The 24,819-nt window shown below is 37.2% G+C and overlaps 1 protein-coding gene across 3 annotated transcripts in view; it reads left to right on the forward strand.

The window, feature by feature from the left end:
• Nucleotides 1-18,337, forward strand: part of LOC113531900 (copine-8) — a 116,573-nt gene extending 98,236 nt beyond the window's left edge. For 2 of the 3 annotated variants that reach the window (XM_026922876.3, XM_053241908.1), the window contains 5 exons: nt 800-927; nt 5,732-5,834; nt 7,535-7,592; nt 8,732-8,805; nt 13,709-18,337. In XM_026922876.3, coding sequence (XP_026778677.1) covers nt 800-927; nt 5,732-5,834; nt 7,535-7,592; nt 8,732-8,805; nt 13,709-13,897 — 552 coding nt within the window. In that variant the 3' untranslated portion in view covers nt 13,898-18,337. The other variant, XM_053241907.1, reaches the window with a different exon arrangement.
• Nucleotides 18,338-24,819: the final 6,482 nt, after the last annotated feature.

A 24,819-nucleotide genomic window follows, 5' to 3' on the forward strand; every position in this document is an offset into this window, starting at 1 on the left:
GGACACTGAACTGATTCATTCCAGAATATAAAACCATGTAGTAGAAGTAATAGTAATATTTATAACAAAGGAAAAGGAATAAATCAACAATAATAAAACTAAAAGAAAAAGCGAATAAAAGAAAATGCCATGTTTATATAACTATGAGATAAAACAGCCATGATTACATTATTTAGTTGGGTTACCTGCTTTTTTGATGTATTTAATAAGTGGGTTTTCCGCCCCCCCCCCAGTGATTTGTCAAAGCAGTGTATAAATAGAGTTTGCCTTGATTTTGACCTGGTATATTTGGGAAGAATTTTGAGGACACATCACACTTAGAAATCATATTTGATAGAAATCAGATTTCCCCTAGTGTAGCATAATAATGCTAATGTTAATGCTATAGTTATCGTTTCTTTATTCTGATATGATGCACTTGTCTTAAGGATTAACTGTGGGGTTGACATTCATATTTCTATCCTACAGCTTCATTCATATGAAACTGGACAAAATTTGACCTCATTGCCCTTGTTTGTTCAAAACTGAATGAATTTTAAGAGACTGGGTTAGAAATAAATGTATTTTAGGCACCCAAAAGAGTAGTTCAGAGTACGTATGTGAAGATGACATTTTGTTCTGAATGTGTGGGCTGGACTGATGGCACAGGTGTCATGCCCTCTTTACAGATTCAACAGCTCAATTTCACTGATGCCAATCGGAATTCTGACCCACGGATAAACTCGGTGATCCACATTGATCCAATCCATCGATCCCTGGATTAGTGTCTTAGTGGCTTTTTTGTTTGTTTGCTATGCAGAATGGGAACCCACAGAACCCATACTGTAATGGAATAGATGGTGTAATGGAGGCATACTACCAGAGCCTGAAGTCTGTGCAGCTTTACGGACCCACCAACTTCTCTCCCGTCATCAACCACGTAGCAAGGTATTTATGCATTCCCACCTACCTACACCAAAATCTGAATCCGCTACCAAGAGCTGTTTACTCTGAGCTTAAAAGTCTAATTACACTCAGCTCCAGAGTTATTGGAGTGGCACCCTCCAGAGTTTTTCAGGTACAAAAAAAGATGGGTAAAAAAAATGTCTTCATACCTAATAAGCCTAATCTCACACTGAATATATGAGTATGTAACATTTATTTAAAGTAAAAGTATTGTAAGAATATTTTAAAAATCCTTATAAAAATATATATGGAATTTTTTTAACAAAACCACATGACAATTATTTTTTCATAGCCATTTTAGTCTGGAGCAGAATGTACACATTTATGTACATAAAATTGGGGCAAATCATTTTAGAAACAAAATTCTAATTTGTTTCCACTACTGTTTTATTGAAATGGTGACACTTGTACACACCAATCACAAAATGTTTATAATTGGAAGTCCATCTCTAATTTTAGTCTAGGGTTGTGCAAGATGTAGGAATAAAACATGATGGGGTGTGCTGTTATTGGAAAAAAATCAACAACAAGGTCATGCAGCCCCATGTGAAGTGGAGGGCCATTACCACCCCAAAGTTGATCAGTATCCTATAGCAACATGTCATACATATAACAGCAATTGTGCCTACATTTACTTTTCATTTATTAAAGAACCACACAGCATACTTGTTATTCATTGATAGTTCAATTCAGTGTTGTGTAACCTTCACAAAACAAGTAAGTTCATGTTACAGCACTTATAAACAGTAGTTGACTCACTTGAAGTTAAGAACTCTTGAAGTTAAGAACACAGCGAATGCAGCTTGTTACCAAGGAATTGCAAAGAACACAGCAGACTGCTTCCATTCCCATTTATTATTAGGTTTAGATTATGTGCGGCATCCACCATACAAGTCTCTATGAATTAGCTGTTATTGTATTACGTTATTGTGTTATTGTACAAAAAATGTATTAGAACAAACACTTCAATATAAACTAGTGATTTGCATTATAGCTGGAACGACTGTCAGACCTGCTGTTATTGAAAATGAACCAACGTCTTCTGATCAATTAGATTGACTGATTCAGCAGACTTGCAGTACAAGGCAAAAATGTCATATCAATATACCTAAAGATGTTTTACTAATACACTTGTATCACATTATTTATTGTTGCTGAGGTTAAGATTGGAACACACAAAATACACTCGCAAAACCATGCCATAGCAATGTCACAATATGAAAAACATTATACTAATGTTGTTATATTCCAAAACATTACGAAATTAAACTTTAAAAAAGAACAAGATCTAAAAGATTTTAGGGTCCAGTCGGATAATAGAGTTGTCTGTTGTTGTAGGAGTACTAATGATAACCATGATACTCTCAGAAACCATGATACTCTCAGAAAAGCACATTATGTTATATGTGATACATATTTTATATTAATAAAACATCTTAAGGTATATTTTTGCCTTTAATGCAAGCCTTTTGATGCTTTCAATTCTAATTGATCAGAAGGCGTTGTTTCATTTTCAATAACAGCAGGTCTGACAGTTGTTCCAGCTGTAAGGCAAATCACTAGTTTATATTAAAGTGCGTGCTTGAATACGTTATTGTTTATACAATAACAGCTAACACCCATATTTTAGTCGTGTATTTATTTTCTGTCGTTTTTTTAAATTATATGTATTCTCCTTTTCTCCCTAGTCTTTGGTTCAACTTTTATATTTAACTTTTTCCCTATTTCTGGTTCTCTGTTCTGCTGCTTTCTGAAATCTATGGAGTCTTCATCTGAAAACTGAACCACTTTTTCCATGACTTCTATACAACTCAATTCATGGCATAAAAACAACTTGACAGAAAATTGCTTTTGAAATAAAAGCAGTTCATCGCATTAAACGGAGTGAACTCTAGATTTATAGGGAGTTCAGCGAATGATCTAATGTGAGGTTTGAACTTTATCATAAGGTGATTAATAAGGCCATGACAGGTGGGAAGCTGGCAAAAGCTTCACTCTGCTGTGTGTGTGTGCTAATATCAAATCATCTCCAGAAAGATCAATACGACCCAGTGGTTGTGTGTTTTTCTTGTCCTTTGTGCGTGTCATAATTAGTTTACACTGTGATCGATATGTACCCCTTGACTCAGGGGCTGGCTGATGGAGCCATGTGTGAGTTAATAAGGTGTGTGTGAAAAGGTGGGAGTTCACATGATTTATAGAGTAAACACTGCACTATGATGCTTCCTGCACTGCATAGCAGTAAGAATCAAATCTGTAGTCCATATTCAGCCATAAACAATGTTACTCTGTCATGTCAAAAAGCTGTATTTAGTATATGAATCCTTATTGTTGTTCATGTATGGTCCATAGATCAATTTTTTTGTGTTACAGAACGGCTCTGATATTAGTGCCAGCTGTAATCCAAACGGCAGGTTTATATTAATGTGCTTTTTTTTTAATACGGTGTCATTTATATCAAAACTAATTCACAGGGACAAACAGATAAACAGATTTTTTTTTTTTTTTTTTAAAAAAGTAGAATCTGTGAGGAGATATTATTTAATATTTTTGGAAAGAGTCTCCAGTGTCAGCACTTTGTAAGAATCAGAGATAAATCTTTCACAGATATTTCAAACATTAAATAGAACGTTAAATGGCTAAAAATATGTCATTGTTTAATAAATAAGAAATTATTGGCATAAGAGGAATAAAACAATGCAAAATTCTAGGTACAAAATCAATAATTTAAAGCAGAAAGTGTACCAGGGCACCAGAACCCTGGAATACAAAAAACATACTCACACACATGTTTCTGTCAGCAAATGATCAGAGGGCAAGAGATCAGATATCAAAACTGCAAATCAACAAAACAGAAATAGGATAAAAACCAGACAGTGTAGCATTTAGAGCTAAGGCTCAGGAATGTCATGGAATATTAATCAGGAGCAAAACTTGGCAAAGAATGAGCATATAGTCTAAAGCATTTATAGACCTGACTATAATGAAGAAGAGGTGTGTTAGATTAGGATAGGGTGATTGGGAGTCCAGTACTTGTTATATGTTGGACTAGTGATGTCATTAAAAATGTGGTAATGCTTTAAGCATCAGTAATAAACTATTGATAAGCAATTAATGCATAGTTCACTAATTAAAGATTAATGATTAATTAATCATTGTATAAAGTGTTCTAATTTACTTGAATTTTATTGTTATTGTTTAGTACATTTTATGTAATGTGATAGTATTGAAGTAATGTTAACACCTTAATTAGCTTTATATGATAAATAATAGATCTTAGTGTTAATAAACAGTTATATGCACCTATATATAGTTTATAAATAATTTATTACCAAATGTTAATGTATTAATTGATGTTAACATCCATATTAGTTCAATTTATAGAATCACTAAGAGATGTTATAATCAATCATTACGTAACAATATGCTACTTGCTTATAAATAGTTTTTTACTGAACCTTAAAGCATTAACAAGTATGTCAATTGGTACAATTATTTAAGGGATTATTGTAGTAGAATGTGCACACTTGTGAACAATGAACCTTCATTAGTGGCACTAATAGTAAAACTGTTCTTTTTCATAAAGAACTGACGCTTGTTTAAAGAAATGCTCTTTCAATACTGTTTGAAAAATTCGACACTATTTGCTTGTCACTAGCAATATCCGATATCCATATCAAACTAATTCATCAGAACACACTCTTGCAGCAAACTATAATAAGTGCTTTAAATTTTAAGTTTTATTGTAATATTTACTCAGAAAAAAAATCACTGAAGATTTTTAACATATACATCTGCCACCTTAATTGTGTGCTAATCAGCTTGGCATGTAGAAATTAAACTAGCTGTTCACAATAAAAGACACGTTAATATTTGGTGTCCATCTTGCCGAGCAGGAAATGACACCATGTCAGAGGGGTGACATGTAGAGCTGCCCAGCTCAACAGACTCATTGCCACTGATTCTCTTGTCACGCTCACACACATACACACACACACACACACACACACACACACACACACACACGTGCATTGACATCAATGCTGAAGGCTGAGCTGTCAGTGCACGCTGCTGTCATCTCTCTGTGTTTTATCTCGACGTTTGTGGCACAGCTCACACCCACATGATTTAATGATGTACAACTAAGCTGTTACAATAACGCTCAGAAATGTGTGCTCTGCGTATAGCTCACAGGCTCACTATCTCTAAATGAACATGGAGAGAGAGTGAGAGATGGAAAAATTAGAAGCGGTCTTTAAACATTAAAGGTTACACACATCATGATAAAGAAAAATTAACTTCCATCTATGAAAAGATGATAATTAAGATGATGATTAGACCTGTTAAGCAGTGCTCGCTGTGTTCATTTCATTAAGGTTTTGTGATTTTATTTTTATCACATTCTTTATGAAGTAACTTCTGCTAGAGTGTTCCTTTGCTTTTGGCGTGGGTGTGTTTAATTGCCAGGGCTGAAAAATTGCTGAAATGTACACTGTTTATTCTGTGTTATTGCATTTTAAATAGATTTATAGTACACTTTTAGCAGTCATGGCTGCAAATAGGCTTTTACAGATAATCTATGAGTAAGGCAAAGGTGACAGAGACAGAAGAAACTACTAAGAACTTTTAGAAAGGATCCTTGAGGGACATCCATCCTCCTTGAGTGAAATTAGCAAGGAGACATGACTCAATATGAGCCTTGAGATACCACAAGCAATGGTGTCAGAGGTCAACTGTCTTAATTCACCTGATGCCGTCTTACTGTCATGCATGTGTTGTCCTGCAGGTACGCTGCCTCTGTGAAGGACGGTTCGCAGTATTTCGTCCTCCTCATCATCACAGACGGAGTGATCTCTGACATGGCCCAGACCAAAGAGTCCATCGTCAATGTGAGCATCCCATCACTCACACTTACAGGAGATCAGTCAGCTTCTGTTTGTTCTATACAACAATATAATGTAGTGATAAGTTATTCAGTACAATGTTGACACGTTAATTAAGATGTTATTATAACTGTAATATTGTAATGACTGAGAAAACACTTGTCTGCTCAATCAAAGACAAAATGCTTTACAGAAAACATGAAAAAAATCAACTAAGCAGAATTTTCTTAAAATGTATAACTGTTGATTTAAATAAGCTAAGCAAACTTAAATCATCCGTCTGACATAGCTTAACTGTAGTCTGTTGTTAATGTGAGCATCATTCTGCTCAAAATGCAAAACTTAAGGCATCTTGAATAGTTTCCGTTTGCCGAACAGCCAATATACTTGCATTTTATTCCTGGTAAACTAAAGAAATAATAACCTACAAAGCTATATAATTTTATACTGTAGTGTCCCCATTATGGTTTTTTTTTTTTCTCTGTCACTGTTATTACTATTTCCTTTGTTAACTTGGAATAAAATCGAAAATCAAGGAAGCTAAATTATTTGTTTGAAATTAATATGATTTCAATTTATGGTTTGTAATTCTTTAAGTAACTAAATGTATTATGAAGAGAAATGGTAGCTACTGTTATATCTGGTAACATCGCAAAATTTGCATCAGTCTGTGAAATGAACAGTGCTGGTTAAAGTAGGTTTAAAATGCCAATGGTTTATGATTTAAGACTTACGATTTTTTCCCCAAAGTTTTGTAATCATTTGGAAATCCTGTCATGTTAGCTCATGTTATATAACTGGCTAACAAAATCTTCTATATATGGGGGGAAAAAAACCTTGCATTTGGTTGCTGTACTAACTCCTTTCTAACAGGGTTTGATAGTACTCTTATACCCTGACCGGATTGTACCTGCATGAGGATCTGTTTGTGATGGAAATTACAAACCAATTCTGTAAGTGGCTCACATAAGGCTGTCTGCCAAATGCTCTAGATTTAAATGTAAATGTATGGACTTCAAGGCATGGCCCACACAAAGCCACTCTCATTTCCACATATAAACCCAATGAAATTCCTTTTGCCATCTGAGATCTACAGTCAAACCAGATTTGCATGAAAGGAATAAAAGATGCTGGGCATTATGAAAGAGTTTTATGAAGAGGAGAGATGAGGTTTTATGAACAGAAGGATGGAGGTTTCCTGTATGAAATACAATAAGCGTAACTGATGGAGTCTGTGAATATCCAGACTTCCCTCAGATAAGTCATTCCTAATGACACACACCTACACACACACTCACGCACACACACATTCTCTCTCTCTCTTTCTGTCATTTCAATAGCGCTCACTCTCGCTCCCCCTTTCTCTTCTCTACGGACACCTGCCATATAAGAAGTGTCACCGAATTTCCTCTTTGAGGACTCTATTACTTTTTCATGCCAGATCCACGGCGGTCTGCAGACTGTGTTCACTGCCAACTCTCATCCATATGGATGACCTGTCACCTTCAAGCCAGCTCAATACTTCACTCCACTATAGGCACCCAGCACAGAGTATGGAGCTGACAATTGTCTATTAGATTTGTTACCAAACTTTTTTTTACTGGTTTTTTTTTTTTTACTGTTTATTCATAACCTGGATAATTAAGGTGGCTTGAGATTTCTTTATCATTAAATGTAAATAGTTTTCTCATTTGTTTCCACTTAAGGCTTCATGTCTTCCCATGTCAATTATCATTGTTGGCGTTGGACCCGCAGAGTTTGACGGTAGGACCTTATGTATTTTTATTCCTAGTACTTCATCTGCATCCTAAATGGCATACTATATACTGTGGTTTTACATTATACTCTGTGCAGGTGAGTGTGTAGTACATGACTGCCATGGCAGTAACATCTCAAACCAAATAATAATGGATTGCACTAAATGGAAATGATAAGTTATTGTGCACTACAACATACATCATTGACCTGCAGCTTCTACGGCAGGGGCATTTACTGAAATGTCCACTGAAATCCTCCATGGTCTATCAGTTGATGAGCCCTGACTACAGGAATAACTGTCAATTTTACAGTATATCTCCAAATGTCTGATTTAAACATTTCACTTTTCCGCATATCTTAAAGTGCATCTTGCTGACTTTTTCATTGGTAACAAAAAACATGTTCTAAAAGTGCACAGATATGTGATTTGAAATGCTGCTTTCTTCTTGTAGTTCTTTTTTTCTAACTTTCTTTCAATCACTGTCTTGTACTGAACTGCATGTCTACTTAATGTTCTGCCTGTTCTGATTCTCAGCCTTTCCTCTGTGTCATTCCATCACGTTTGCTTTGGAGCTTTACGTTTGCTTTGGAGCTTCTCCATCGCTCTTCTTTCTCTCTCTTTCTCTCTCTCTCTCTCCCTCTCTCCCCCGCTGACTCTCACTGAGGCGTCTCAGTGCATGACTGAATGTAATTTGCCGGCTGCCTCCTGCTTTATTGTGGCACTCAATGTGGAGTCGCTGTACAAGCTCCGTATGAGCGCTGGCTGTGAGAAAGAAAAGTCCATGTAATGTGACAGTGGCATCTCTCTCCAGCGCAATTTCACACACACATACACACACACACATGCATTCAGCAGCTTGGCATCACACTGCAGCCCTCATGCACTGACAGTAATGGAGATGTTGAAATAAAGAGTCACACACTCATACATTCACATGCGAAGACACACTGCTAGCTTCTCTTTTTCTCTATTTTTTTCTAGATACTGTATTCTCCATCTGCGCTCTTTTGTCTGTATGTCATTCTCATTCGAATCTCTCTCTCTCTAACACACACACACACACACAAACATTCACAAACACAGTTTCCATGCCACTGGTCAAGCGTGTGTTAGTGAGCTGATTTTTTTTTTTTTTTGTCTGCAGCGATGATTGAGTTGGATGGGGATGAAGTCAGGATCTCGTCCAGGGGCAGATATGCAGAAAGGGACATTGTGCAGGTATGATGTGTTCTTCTCTCACTCTGCAGCTTGAATTGCATTAACACACACACACACACAAAATGACTTGGCCCAATAGTTTCCATTGAATATTTTCCTGTTAGGATCTGATGGTTTTCATGGTTTCCAAGAGTCTGCTCTTTCTTGATTTAATTACAGCTATATATGTAGAAGTATATTTTTGAACTCTTTCTACATAACCACAAAGGCTAGATATCAGTGCTTTCTTCTTTTATTGCACACAGCCTGATATATCACAGAATCAATCTGGTCTCTTAGACCAGCGTTAAACAGCAGTCTATTACAATAATGCCACCAGAGACCTTCAGATCTGTCACAGTTCACTTGTTTAACCAGATGGGAAACCAAGAGACACCTACAATGATTTCCAGGATAAAGACATCATACCTGAAATAACAGACATGGCACAATATTCTCTAGGAAGTTTCTTGGGAAATCCATTGGGGTCAACTGTAACTACAACATGATTCTCTTAAAAAAAAAACGAGTGACAGTGGGGTCATTAACAAACAGCAGTTTTGTTTAGACTGGTTCCCCATGTTCACACAAACGAGTGTCGTTGTATCTTTGTGGTGGATCAGGATTTTAAATATAGTTCACAGCATATAGAGGGGTGTGGGAGTGTGTGATTTGAAGGGATCTCTGTGGAATTTGCACTTAATTCACACACACAAATACAAAAATAAATAAATAACTAAATAAAACAACGATCCCCTGAGCATATAAAATATAGCAGGACAATGTGTTTTGAAGGATGTGAGCAATACTGTGTATAATCTCTGTCAGCTTATAAAATGTGTTTATTGTTATTGTATTTATGTAGTGTAGCTACTCACTACAGTGATAGGCAGAACACAGACACTACCGAGATAGGATTGGTGCAAACAAAGGTGAATTTACTTTTTTAGGGTGAGGGGGAAGTGGCAGGGTGTTGGTGTAGGAGGCGTGCACAGTGCCGGCTGTGTGAGTAGAGGCGCTAGGGAGGTGTCTCTCAGTGGGCTCTGTGGGCCAGGTGTAGTGGCGTGCGGAGGCAGGTGGCGGCGTCGAGGGTTCTGGGGCGCTCCTGTGGCTGCTAGGGAAGAGAGCTCTCAACGCGGCGCAGGTGGTGAACTTTACTGTCATCGCTGTCGTCGATCCCTGCAATGGAGCGACAGAAAGCAAGCAACGTCAGTATTTATACTGAATCTGCTCACCCTGCTGCAGCCACACCACCCTTTCATACCATCTCATCTTCTCTATGAGGGCAAGGAACCACTGCAGTCATCATCAGCTGCCAGCCGTGCTCTATTCCTTCGTCGTGCCCCTCTGCAATATGCTCACTCACTCTCCCTCCAAAACAGTGGTGCTGAAATGGCGCCGTCCTGTTGGCAGTCGTGTGAGGATCATGCAGTGCTTGGTGCGCGCAGACTGGAGGCCTGCAGTCACAGTTGGCTTGTTTTCATCATGTTTTCTGTTAAGGTTTATGGTAACTGATTTCTCAGTGGAACTGTGTATATATTGCAATAGTTAAAATATAACTATTATCTGTTCATTAAGAAACGTGACCATTACAAACACATTTCAAGCAAATGTAGGTCTTTAGATCAAAAACACATGCCATTTAATCAGCAGTGTCAACTTTTAAAGCCTTTGGTAGTGTTTATTTCAATACAAGCAGAGCACTAGGTCGTTTTCACTTTAATGAAAGAAATAAAGCATTTGCTCATATGTGTGAAATGTGGGTTTTTTTGTATTATGACTTCATGTATTGGCGTTACTGTTAGTCACATGAGTGCCATATTATTGGATTGGTTTCCATTGGGTAAAAAAACATGTTTTCATCTCACGTGAACCTTTGATTGTTGTTAGTGTGTAATATTCCTGTTGAGTAGAAATGGCTGTTTCTCAAATTTTCATATTTTATGAGATTATACCAGAGGATGCTGGTATTATTGCACCTTTAATAATGTGTGTATTAGCAGGTTAGAAGAGATTAGGAGAGGTACAAGGCTTCAATTGCAGTGTCTGTGTTTCACTTCAGCCCCCTCAACCTCATTAGAGCAGATGGAGGGAGACTCCTACAGCCGTCTGTCTCTCTCTTTTCCTATTCCCACCTTTCTACAATCTTCTCTCTTCCTTCATCTGTTCCTTCCTCCTATCTCTCTTTCTCTATCAAGTGTGCGAAAGCAAGAGCCAACCCCCCTCCCCTTTTCCCCCCCAACGTTTTAGCAGCCACACTAACATGATTTCTGATCTGGTTACTAAGAGGCATGTCTGACTGAGCAGATACTCACACTCGTACACCAATGCATCTGACCCTGTACCTCCTCTCAATTGCATTGTAGCTCATTTCTCTGAGTCTTAAATAAAGGCTGTAACTCTTAAAGTAATTTGGCTCTCGTTTCAAGATGCTTTTAACCTGACTGCCATTGTGTGGCTGATGCCTCAGCAGTATTATTATGCAGATCCCGAAAGTTTTATTCGCTTAAATGCCATGTATGTTGGATAATGCTGTTTTCAAATCAGCATTGCAAATTTCTTGCCAAGCCCTGGACAAATTGCACCACATTCTTGTCACCAGAGCTGTTTACGTCGTGGTCTATTCTCTGAGGAAGGTTTGCAATGTTAAAAATGTGATCATCAGTCACCATGGCTGGAAGTTAACTTTTTGAGCAAAAGTACTGTCGCACTGAAATTATACATGGGCCCTTAATACTTCTTCTGAAAAGTCTTAATTCACATAAAGGTTTCTCATTTTAACTGTGAAAGTGGCTTTTTATTTGAATGTACATTTTGTGAAATGCACAGATAATTAACAAGATTTATTTTCTTTTCACATATAGCTAATTAGCAGGGAATTTCTCGCCTTGCAATGCTGCAAGCAAAACATCAACTATTGGCCTTTTGCAAAAAAAATAGCCAGTGTAATTTATCCCTCAGCCACTCACGATTTGTAATTCTAAGACTTTGTGCTAATATTGACACTAGTATAACTGTAGATGTCATTTATAAGTTGGAGAGGATTGCAATATCATTACCTTGATATTTGTCAGTTCTTTCTTCTCAAGGCCTCTCACCTTACTTCTCTATTAGAGAAAAATAAGAATTTTTTTTTTTTTAGCATCCTCATGCTGTGGCATTGACAGTGCACTGAATTGGATTTCCAGTTAAGCTTGAGGAGACACTATTACAGGAGAAATGGTATTCGATATTGCACACTATAAGTAGTTCATGAATTACATAACTGACTATAACCAGGGCTTAGACACCCAGGCACACACAAAAAATTGATCACCACAGTTGGCAAATAAACTTTGAAGTCAAATCATATCTCTGAGTGATCCATTAATATTCCTTCCACTTCATGCAGACGTAATCATTTCTATCTAGCTTATGTTGATGATTTAAACCACCTCTGTAGTGATGATGACAACAACAACAACAATAATAATAATAATAATAATAATAATAAATCACAGTGTTCTGTTTATATAGAGACTTTCTAACACTCAAAATAGTGACTAGGAGGAAGAAGAAAGGGAGGAATATTGGAGAAAAGATATGTTTTAAATTGACTTTTGAAAATCATCCTGGGGGATGCCATTTGACAGTTTGCTTATGTGGAACATATTTTGTTCAAAACCCTTGAGTATTAGGAACCTCAGAGCAATCTTGAAGCCAGTACACTTATGTTCACAAGGTTTCCTCCTCATGTAATCTCAGGGAGTTGTACTTTGCCACTGTCATCTCTGTTTTCCTCATGATGGATCTGCAGTCAGATTTCTGCAAAGCTGCTTTGTGCCAATGTCTGTTGTTAAAAGTGCTATACAAAAAAAATCATTGCACAGAATTGAATAGAATTGTTATTATGTGGCCATTAATTTTGCACTAATGAACAAATGAAATATTCTGCAAATGCAGCTTTGTCCCATGGACCAGGGGTTCTCAAACCGTTTGCAGCCAGGGACGCTCTTAACTGTAAGATAAATTCCACTGACTAACTCGGTATAGATTTATCCAACTATTCAAATATTAGGCTCATTATTCAAATGTGTACAATAATATTTTGACTACTTACTTCAGCCATAGAGTTTTCTATTCTTGATTTTTGGACTGAAAGAACACATGAGGTCCAAGTCTACAGTTCTATAGTTTTTTTGTTTTTCATTTTTTGTTTTTTTGAGTTATTTAGGTTTGGTTTAAACCCATCCAATTCATGTGACCAGTCAAACAGGCTATGAAAACTATAATAAACTATAAGAACTCAATAATAAATACACTATAACTCAAAAATTTTGTGGACACCTGACCATCACATCCGTGTGTGCCATCTCCAAACTATTGCCACAAAGTTGGAAAATGTCTTTGTATGCTGTAACATTACAATTTCCCTTCATTGGAACTAAGAGGCCCAAACCTGTTCCATCATAACAATGCTCCTGTGCATAAAGTGTCCTCACCCAACATCAGTATCTGACCTCACTAATGCTCTTATGGCCGAATGAACACAATTCCCCAAAGCCACGCTCCAACATCTAGCAGAAAGCCTTCCCAGTAGAGGGAGGTTATTATAACTGCAAAGGGGGGCTAAATCTGGAATGGGATATTCAAAAAGCACATATGGGTGTGATTGTCAGGTGTGTACAAACTTTTGGTCATAAAGAGTATAACAACTTTGATAATGGTGGGTTGTGATTTCCACCACTGTAACTAACTAAAAAAAAAAAATCACAGCCGCAATGGCTATGCTTCAGACCCCACTTTGAGAACCACTGCAATAGATATTCAGTTGTATCCACCTCTTAGTGAACTCCTTCCTCCACATTTCAACCCTAAAAACCTACATAATATTATCTTAGCCCTGTTTAACCCTAAACATCTCTGTTTCTCTGTTCACTGACAGTTTGTCCCGTTTCGGGATTACATTGACCGAACAGGGAACCACATCCTCAGCATGGCGCGGCTGGCAAAGGACGTACTGGCCGAGATCCCGGACCAGTTCCTGTCCTACATGAGGACCAGAGGCATCAAACCTTTACCTGCACCGCCTCCGTACACACCACCAGGACAGCCGCTACAGACCCAGATCTGACCCGTTCTCATCCGTCTCTCTCTCTATATAAATCTCCCAATGATGTGGAGGGGCACTTCTCCCCCTTCTCTATCTGTCTCTCTCTCTCATGTTGCACTATAGGCACTGGAAGGATGAAGACACCGTGGCCAAACAGGGCCAGTGAGGCCTGATTTACTTCCATTACAAGCATTCTTCTGTCAGGGTCTCTCTCTCTCCCTCTCTCTCTCCCTCTCTCTCTGTCAGAACCTGGCTTATCTCTTGTAGCCTCACTAAAATGGACTGAGCTTGACCTTTGTTCGGGCTCACTACTGAACTGAAGAAGAAAAGAAGGGATCAGTTGACATCGTTTCTTGGAGCTGCATGCTTTTCCAGGAGAAAGGCCGAGGTGCTGCTTCCTCTGGCCGCAATCACTCGACTGTTGTAAATAACTTTGGAAACTGATAATTTCCTTTTACTTATATATATTCCTCTCTCTCTCTTCTCTCTCTCTCTCTCTCTCTCTCTCTCTCTCTCTCTCTCTCTTGCTTTCTATAAGCTCTCACTCAGTGTTTACATGTTGATGATTTTCTTACTGTTGGATACTTTTATATAAGCGTAAACTTTCAGTATGAACTTTGGAATACGACTTCTATCTGCGTGTTGTCTTTGCCACGCATGTCAGGCACTTACTGTCACATTAATTGCATTGCATGGCATGGAGTAACAGCCAGCTCCGCTTCGTGATGCATGAAGGCCATGTTCGACCTCATCTGTTTTTGTTTCTCATTCTTTTTTTCCTTTATTCTTTCTTTCATTCTCTCTCACATCACCCTGGCACAAGCGTGTTGTGTGTGTGTGTGTGTGTGTGTGTGTATGTGTGTGTGTTTGTATGTGTGTGTGTTTTTGAAAATCTGTTGTGTCAAAACTTTAGCAGCTGCTCTCAAATAGGATTTGAGACTATGAGCCCAGTGGTCAAAAACACAGATGCCATTGTTTTTCTTCCATTTCTGTCCTGTTCATATTTAGCAAAACACAGTACAGGTGTTTTATTGGTTTGTAAGTCATAAGTGTTGTTTAAAAAAAAAAAAGTGTTGTTATCTTAATTAGAGTTGCCCAAAGATTTGGATAAAAAGCACAGTTCACCAATTTCACCTGGATACCATACATGCAGGATTTGAGTGTTCATACTACAGTATTTCTGCAGAGGAAAATTTGTACTAACACAGATTAATAAGGTTTTTCCCCCCAGAGGCCAGGCTATTATTAAATCATAATATAACACAATAAGGGTATTTATTTCTATTTTTTAACCAGTGAAATCTTCCTTCTATACTGCACAGCCTTAAACCAAACTGGATCTAAACAGATTTAAATAAAAATATATGTGAGATACAAGATGTTTTATTAACCAGTCACGCCTTACTTTATGAAAACACAATTAAAATAATACTTTAGAATTTTCAGCCTGATCTATGTCACATGTGTCTGTAGTGTATTTGAGATTATCACAGACAAGAATTACTAAACATTTCCCTGTAGTGAGAGTTTTCTTTAAACTCGCTGATCATGAAAATCAGGCAGTTGATGAATTCCATCAGTAAGCATCTAAAATATGTGACTATGTAAACTATTAGTGTTACATTCCAGCCTTAGGTTGAGACAGAAATGAGAAAATGTTTTTTCTAATGTGAAGTTAAGTAGCCAGAAACTGTGACTGTAACGCGTGACCACATGTTCTTGGAAATCTTTGCAAGAATGTAAAAGTACGTGCTTAATTTACAAACACCTTTGAATTTCTGAAATTGTCACAAAAATATGTTTCAGATAAAACTTTTTTTTTTTTTTTACTCCCCCAGGAACTGACCTTACACTTTCATAAGTGAGTTACAAGATTTTCCATTCTTTTCACAGTGTAGGAAAATACTACAGATGCGGTAGATAGAGATTAAGTTTAAAAATTCTGGAGTATTTCTTTAAATAAATCAAAGCTCAGTATTTGAAATAACTGGAATAACCTGAACTCACCTTTTTATTAATATAGTAGTCTTATAATATTAATTTTAGTTGCCAATTTTTATTAGGTACACCCACCATAAACAGTCAGCTCCGGAAATACTGACTATACAAATGAAGTGAGACAAAAGTGTGCCGACCTTCATAAATCAGACAATGGATATAAATATGGCTACACACCTGAAAATGCTCATATCCACTCTGTTCAAGTGTGGCAGGTGTGTCAGAAGAAAGCCATTTCTTTCATCCAAACACAAATGTAAGAATCTAGAATTTGCTGTATGCTACTGGAACCGGGAGAGAAAAAGAAAGCTTTTTGACAGCAAACATTCATGGTGTGTTTGGCATAAAAAGAAGGGTGGTTAAATTAAAAAGGAAACCCACTGTTAAGTATGGTGGAGGATCTGTGATGATTTTTTACTCCAAAGGCCTTGGGAACCATGTTAGGATACATGGTATCATGCACTCCATGAAGTATCAGGAGATTTTTAAAAAAATGGAAATCTGGATGCCTCTGGGTCCTGGGTCATGGATGGATCTTTCAGCAAGACAACAATCCAAAAAATTCACCCAAATCCACACAAAAAATGGTTCAATGACCGCAGAATGAGTTGAGACATGACCATCCCAGCCTGACCTAAACTCCACTGAAAATCTGTGGAGTGAGCTGAAGAAGAGGATCTAGAGGATCTGAAGAGATTCTGAGTCACGCCTTACAAGAGAAGACTCAGTGCTGTTATGTTGTACAAAGTGCTGAATGTAGAGATGCCCCTTATTTTACCCATCATTTCCAAGGGTGTCAATAATTCTTGGGTTGACTGTAGATAAATGTTGTAGGTATACAATTACTGACTAGCCATATTTGTCAGCCCCTCTCTACCCTGTTAATCACTGAAAAGAGACCAACACTGACCAGATATTGGACAGATAGACCTGTCAGTAATTGTACACCTACAAAATGCATCAATATGATAGCTGTACCTAATAAAATGGTCAGTGAGTGTAGATACAAGTTAGGTGTATCTAATTAACTGGAAACTGTGTACTTATAAACTGTATTAATCAAGTCTGTGATTCCCTGCATTATCTCCCTGCCTCAGTCGCTGACTGGCTTTCTGCTTTACGTGAGCTTTGATTTAAAAAAAAAATCTAATTTGTCAGTTCGAGCAAGTGTAGATAGATGGGTTATTATGTTTCAAGTAGCATTAAGGCATTATAATGAATTGCCTTTAAGCATTAAATGATAATTAGTGACCAATATTTGTTATGTCATGTCACAGGCTCAGTTTTTTTTTTTTTTTTTTTTTTTTTAAACATATTAAAGAAGAAAGCCAGACAGACTTCAGGTCCCTTTGCTATTCATTAAATGATGTAAACGGCACAATATGTAGCAAATGGAATTTGAAGACAAAAATGAACACCTCACCAAATTTAGCTGTTTTTTCCTGTTCTGTAGTCACAGACTAGCATAGCTAGTGTAGCTGAGTGTTTTGGGTGACGGCCGCATGTCGTCTGGTTCTACAATCTTTCATGTAGCTCGCTGTTTCTGTGAGTTGGAGTGTGGATCGCGAGGTACTTTCTCACTTGAGTTAGTAATATGAATTTAATGGCTGATCTGCCATTAATTGCAATCAGGAATTTATACAGTGAAGAACTGATTACAGTCTTACACAAAGCTTTTTTAAAGGCTTCATAAATACAAATCTTATATAAACTACAGGCCATTAGAGTTCAGAGGAATGGTTTATGTGTGTGTATTTGAGTGTGTATGTGTACGTTGCAAACACTAACATCAGGAGTACCAGCTGAGATTTTTGCTCCTTGGCAGCTTGTTTTCTGCGTTCCTCAGTCCAACTGTGGTTCGCAATGCCACAGCTTCGCCAAGCTCAACCACATTACAGCATGTGTGTGTGTGTGTTTGCGCGCGTGCGTCCGTGCGTGTGTATATGTGTGGTGTGCATGAGTGGTGGTGATGGACTAATCTGACAGGATTCATCAGAGGTGTGATTTCATTCACATGAACTCTTGTTTACTAAAAATATCCAAATATATTGTATGCTTGTCATATCTTATTATATAATGTGCACTATGTTTGCATGTACATTTTTAAAGGAGATGAACTAGTTTTTTTTTGTTATTAATAGAGTGTTTTTGGGGAAAAATGTTTTAAAAATGTCATAATATCTGTACAAAATGGCCTTAATCTCTCACTGAATTCTTGGAATCGTGCAATGCCTTCAGATATGAATTGTTCTATATTTTGTGTCAGTGTAGAATTGCTTTCTAGTGTATATTCTCTTTGCACAGATTCATGTATGAAAAAATAACATATTGTACTTTTTGCTAATCAGTGATTAATCAGAGAAAGCATGATTGCAGTACTGATTGTCTGGTAAATCCATATGATTAAATGACTATTTCTGTATCAAAGTATCGATTTTGGAATAAACATTCTTACTAAACACAGTGCAATTAAAGGCTCCAGTTGTGTTAACTCCAGTTGTGGACACTCCACACTGAACAAAAAAGGTATTGTACAAAGACTGTTTCTGTTCTTCAGAAACAAGGTACAAACCATGTAAATTTAACCTCAGATGTACAACAGTGTACCAAAAGTACCAAATAGGGACATGTAGGTGGAGCTAGAAAGAGTGCAGAACTGGCGAAATCTGATTGCAAAGAAATCATCACTAACCATCAGTCAACTCAGATGATCACTATTATAATAAAGCACTATGGTTTTGTCTCAAACTTTGTCTCAAATACAGTGGTATGACACAATTTGTTCTGTATGTATACATGTATATAATATGTATGCAGTGGCATACTATTGCAAACAGACTGATTTAGGATGTAACCTAGCTAGTTAGAATCACATTTCATCCATGGGAAAAAAAAAACCAATGACAAGACAGGGTGGAAACAGGACCAAAGCCAAAACAAAAGCACGTCAAACAGAAAACCACATGTGGTGCTCGCTACGCTGGGAAACACATTGTCTGCTGAAGATATTTGTGACAGCTATTTAAAAAAATATGGAAATGGATCTTCAAGGGTAGATTGTTAAGCATTCTTTACTAATTAAGCATGTTCCGCTTGGAACCCTCTCTAATAGGAAACACTGTAAACCTTTAATGGGGTTTGTCTTTGGAGGTTTTGGTTTTCTCTGTAACAGAATATATTGTGCAGTGAAATTTGTAAGCCTCTATCAGATTCAGCTTCCACTATTCGCTGGCATTAAGCCACTAATGTGCTGTATAGAACAACGACCTTTAAATTATTACTACTGACACCTTTCACATTTTACTGACTTTCACAGAGAAGACAAATACAGGGAGAGACTAATTATAGTATATACACTACTACACTATTGTACCCTGAAAGCTAGAGTTCAGTTCTGATGTATTAAATGAAGTGGCTACACTTTAGTCTCTCTCTTTGTCTCTCTTCTCTCTCCCATGCACTGGAAACCCACTACGAATAATTACTGTTTTTCCATGATAGTGTGACGCGCTAATTGCATAAGGAGAGCACTGACTTGCTGCCAGGCTCCAATTACATGCACACACTGAGTGACCCGTCCTGCCATAAGGACATAAGGGGTCACTGAGATCCTTCCCTCTGTGCTCACATCAATGCATGGGCTTGTAAGAAAAGTTTGGCTTTAATAAATAGTTTCAGTCGACCATGCAAAACACCCTGTAATTTCACACCTTTCCACACACCCACACTTATTGCACTTATTGCTTTTCTATACAGTGCTTAGCACTATGCTTCAAGCATGTATACAGCCTGCTGAAACGTGATCCATTCTTTTCAATGATGCAATATAATCCGGCAACCTCTTGTTCCAACTTCGCTATTGATCCAATCCAGAGTTAGTCAATTAGTTTGACCTGGTACTGTGATTGATGATTGCATGGACGATTAATGGCCCCTGTTGGTTTCTGTAGAGACGTGCAGTATCAATAGTGCTTTCATTATAATTAGATGCTTCATATTAGGTTCACTAGCAGCAAAGTTAAATAAGATAAGCACTCAAATTTGGGCTTTATGCTAGAAATGTTCTAGCAGTGCTATATCCTATTTGTTTTCCAAATTTAGTAGCCAGTCAGCATTCAGCCAAAACATCACTACACTAAATGTAACTGTATCTAAAATTTAGAGTACGCTTAATCGCTTAATCTCAAGCACAAACTGATTAACAGTGCATGTATGTATGGGTGTGTGCCTTTTGCAGTCCTGCTACTGGACGTGGATGTGTGCTAAATTCATAAAATAGCTACTACTGACATGTTTTTTCACTCGTTTCCATCAACACCAACAGATTTTAGTTGACCCACTTGAGACCCAGTCACCACTTTAATTGAAGCATCTGACTTTTTCTGCTTTACCTTGCGTTGTCTGTTCAGTCACTATTTTCACACCAGGTATATGTTGCCAAATTTGGCATAGTTAACCTTCTATGAGGTGAGAATTTAAAAAAATGAATAGAAATGACAGTTTAGAGTTCTTGTGGCTGAATGGGCGAATCTCCACAACCACATTCTCAGAAGAGTGGTTATTATAACAGTATGTTTTGGATGCATCAGTCATAAAGCCAACTACATATACAGTATATTTAATTCTATGTTAGGTTTGTTTAAATGTGTTTTCATCAGGTATGATATTACCTCAAAAAAAAAAAACAGGTCTTGAATCCTGATGCTTATGGGGTTTTGATGATCAGGATATAAGCTGATAAACTGAAATCTGTTTGCTCTCCAGCCTGCAGTCACCTCTTTTTGCTTGCTGATCAGAGCTGAACACAGTAACAGTGAAAGGAAAAGGAAGCCAATCAGAATATAGAGCAACCAGCCTGGCAACCTGAGATTTAATCATATCCTTTCAGTGAACAGAAACAAGCCCACTGATTACTGAAATGCCTTTTCTAATCCTTTAGCTGCAATAGCAGGGAAAATTCTTAGTTAATGCGGACAGGTTGAGTTCTCTCTGCACACAGAACACAGTATAACAAGCCATGACATTATCTCACAGCCATGCCGTAAATGCCACATATGATTATGGCAGATTTATGGAAGCAGTGCTGGTTTATTTCTCTCTTAATCAACCAAGGAAGGCACTCGTGTACATCTAATCTCATATTGTTGTTATGTAGTTAATATAGCTTTATTTGATCTCAGGGAATGAATGGGCCCTTTTTACAGTTGAAGGTTTTTGCTGCCAGAAGTAGCCTTTTGTGGGGTAACTTTATTTCCGCTAATACAATAACAACAATGCAGTGAAAGAAAGCCAAATGAAATCAAACATAATATATGAGACGTGTTACAGAAAACCTGTGAACTACAGTGCAACTCAAAGAAACAACTTGAAATATCATCATTTTTTGTGTCTCTTCCTTCACTTAGCCACCATGCTGTCAACCACATTTGCCAAAAACACTTCTCACTATTAACTAGAAATTCAACTAGCTAACATTAGCAAAAGGATTCACCTATCCACAACTTCATCATTTTGTTAAAGGATTAATGAAAATGAACTGAAATGTGGTAAATATGAAATATACAATATCAATTAATTACATATCTAGCTTCCCATCATCAATGGCAACTTCAGTTAATGTTATTGAGTATTCTCCAACAATTCTGGACATCTTCAGTGTTTTGTTTTAGCAGTGCTAACAAAAATGAGGTGAAAAATCTTTCTATTGTGAGTAAAGGTGATAATAATGGTAGTGTTTCTGTGGTAAACAATCTGCTGAAATTATTTCACCCTGTGTCTAGGTACATCCAAATTTCGTGAAAAGGGCTCATTAGGATTCATACAGTGAGGCTGTGCCACAGGTTTTCAAATGACAAGCCAAGATTCACCCCAGAAGGAATTGCTTAAACTCAAGTACTGTACATGTAGACCAATGACAAAATGAACTGGCCCATTGCCACGCTTCACCAGCGTTGCTCAGTCCTACCATCTGGCTGCTGAGTGAACCTCTGTAGCTAATTTGGAAGACAAGTTTCATGGCTAAACTCCAGACATTAATTTAACAAAGTGCATTTGCACCCAGTTGAAAATAGATTTAGTCACATATTACATCTTTCTGCACCCTTAAACACCAAAAACAAAAGTGCACAATTGGCAGGTGTATTTTTTTGGTATATCATGCAATTAAAACCAAGTATATCATGTAAAAAGTATATCACGTAATTAAAACTAAGCACTGCCATTAAATGCCTGAAGTTATCTAGCTTCCTAGCAAACTTCCCTACTGGTTTACACGATTGTGATATTACATTGTGTTAATCAGTAGTCAAGGTCACTAGCAAACTAGACAAAATTAGGCTAACAATTATGTAATTAAAACCATTAGCTAAGTTTGCTGGCAAGTAAGCTAATATTAGCCATCCAATAGCCAAATTCACTAGCAAGTGTTAGCCCTCAGATGGGTAATAGCTAAATTGGGTGCAAATAGGATACACTTTCACTTTTACCTAGGTGCAAATAGGCTCTGCCTTTCTATTTTCACCAGGGTGCAAACAGCACATGCCTTAATTTACTGGTGTTTTACATTTGCATTCTTTTTCTAGAAAATTTTTAGCTTAGATAAAAAAAGGTGCCTGTACATATCACAGTCCTCCAAAATAACCAAAAACATACAAACGCACCAAAATAAATAAAATTTATGTTAGTTCAATCTCAGTAAACAATCTCAAAATTAATTATGTGGACCACCAACATCTAATCGGTAAACACAAAGCGGCACCTCTACTTGCCTGTCAATCATGTGGCCTGTTAATTCCTTCTTGCAGTAGCATTCAGATGTTCTGGCTTAGACACTTGTTTTTACATGTATGTTGTGCTCGTGGCTTTGGAGTAGGGGGATGAGGAAATGCACTAAATCAAGTCACTGCATGTTCTGTATAATTATGTTGATAAATGCAACACACTCATGCATTTGGGTGGATGCCATACTGTAATGGCATAAACATCTTAATTTAATGTTTTAAGGCACAGTCTAGCATCAGCCAATATTGCCATGTTACCATAAAATATTGTTATTACAGTTCCACTAAAAAAAAAAAGTTCAAGCTCAACTGGAGCTTCAATACTTCATTGGCTGTTACCTCATTATCCCGTTGCTCAGAGTGTAGCTAGCTGGCTTGTAGCTTTCAGAGAGAAAAAGGTTAAAATGTGTTATCCCTATTGGTTAATCCTGTTTCTCACCATCGCAGCTGGTAGCCAATAAATTGTGATTAAACACACTAAGGGTACTACACAAACAATGTTATTTTAAACACACATAATCAGCTATTCTGTATGTGTGTTATGGTAACTGCCCATTAATTAGCATTTGGAACTGTCATAAAATATTTCAGCTGTGGTCCAAACACAAAGTCGATCCCAGACTAAAAAGATAAGACTTCATTATGGGAAGTTGCAAACAAAAAAAAAATAAAATAAAATAAACATTTCTTGATAAACGTTTAGCTTAGTTTTGAGCTCATTCATCAATTTGTTCATTAACATGAGGCTCTTTATCTCCACCCTCATCCTCTGCCTCCTGTCATTTACCTCTCTCCTCATCCTCTACCTCTCCCAACCCACTATATCCTTTCATTCCCACAATTGTTTTCCTCACCACACCTTCTCCAGACACGTCTTCCTTATTTTTTGCTCAGGCTCCAGGGCATTCAAAGGTGATTCTTTTTATATACATAAAACGTTTAGCGATTTTATACACGGTGACTGTGACACGGCTACATCTCAAATCGAAACCTCTGACCTTACTTTCAAAAGTGATTACTAATCTAAAAATACAGAAGACTGGTGCACAAAAACAGACCTTTCGGCAGGTTGGGAGGCGACGTGAGGTTTTTAAAATTCAAACACTAACTGTAGCAGGAAAATCGGTTAGTGTTAGTACTCAATAACAGTCTAGAATAGTATGCAATTTGAGATACAACACTAGTTTGTTTAGTGGAGGTGGATGGACAAGGAAATTTGTCCCATTTTTTTGCATTTTTATTGCTATGCTCGTACAGCTTGTCAGGATAGTGAAAAAGAGGACATTTTAATTTAAACATGGCTTGTCTGAATGTGACTCCCAGTATCATTGAAAAATATTAGCACACAGAATCCGTTTATTTCTAACATTCTAAATTTCTAAATATTTCTAACATTAACTTGTAAAATAAATAACTGAAACACAAGAGGAGATGAGAACCCCTGGGTTATGTGAATGTGAAAAGATTTGAAATGGTGTGTGAACGTTATACAGATCTTTATTGTGCTTTAAAAAACATAGCAACACACATACTTTTAACAACACACATACTATTTTGATATTTATGTAAAAATGATCAAAAAGTCACTGTAGATTTTGATAACTATAGTTAATATATAAAATATTAACTGATTATGTGACTGTTTTGTAAACATGAATATTTTGTATGTAGTGTTTGGGGAAGAGTACATCTGTATTAAGACTTTGCTACAAACAATAGTGACATTTGTCTACCACTAAATAGGTGTGTGTGTGTGTGTGTGTGTGTGTGTGTGTGTGTGTGTGCGTCTGACAGTTTGAGTGTCGGACAGTGCAGGTCATTTTTACCCATTACACTGACATCAATCTGGATGACCCACATATTTCACTCTGTGCTACTGTCACATTGTGCTGCTACATGATATTACCTTTTACAAGTCTGAGGACACCAGTCCTACACACACACACACACACACACACACACACATTGCACAGAGAAGTCAAATCTAACAATCTGCATTTTGTAAAGTGTGTAGGCGTGATGTAAAGATGCGGTGTTGGGGTGGTTGACATTGAAATGAATGGGGACAGAGACACTCAACTGTGCTGCTGTTTAATGTAAGTTAAATAGTGACAGCCAGTATTACAATTCTGTGATAACTCCACAAATGCTCAAGAGTGCAGAGCA

The sequence above is a fragment of the Pangasianodon hypophthalmus genome, chromosome 18 (genome assembly GCF_027358585.1).
Source record: "Pangasianodon hypophthalmus isolate fPanHyp1 chromosome 18, fPanHyp1.pri, whole genome shotgun sequence".
Classification (NCBI taxonomy): Eukaryota; Metazoa; Chordata; class Actinopteri; order Siluriformes; family Pangasiidae; genus Pangasianodon; species Pangasianodon hypophthalmus.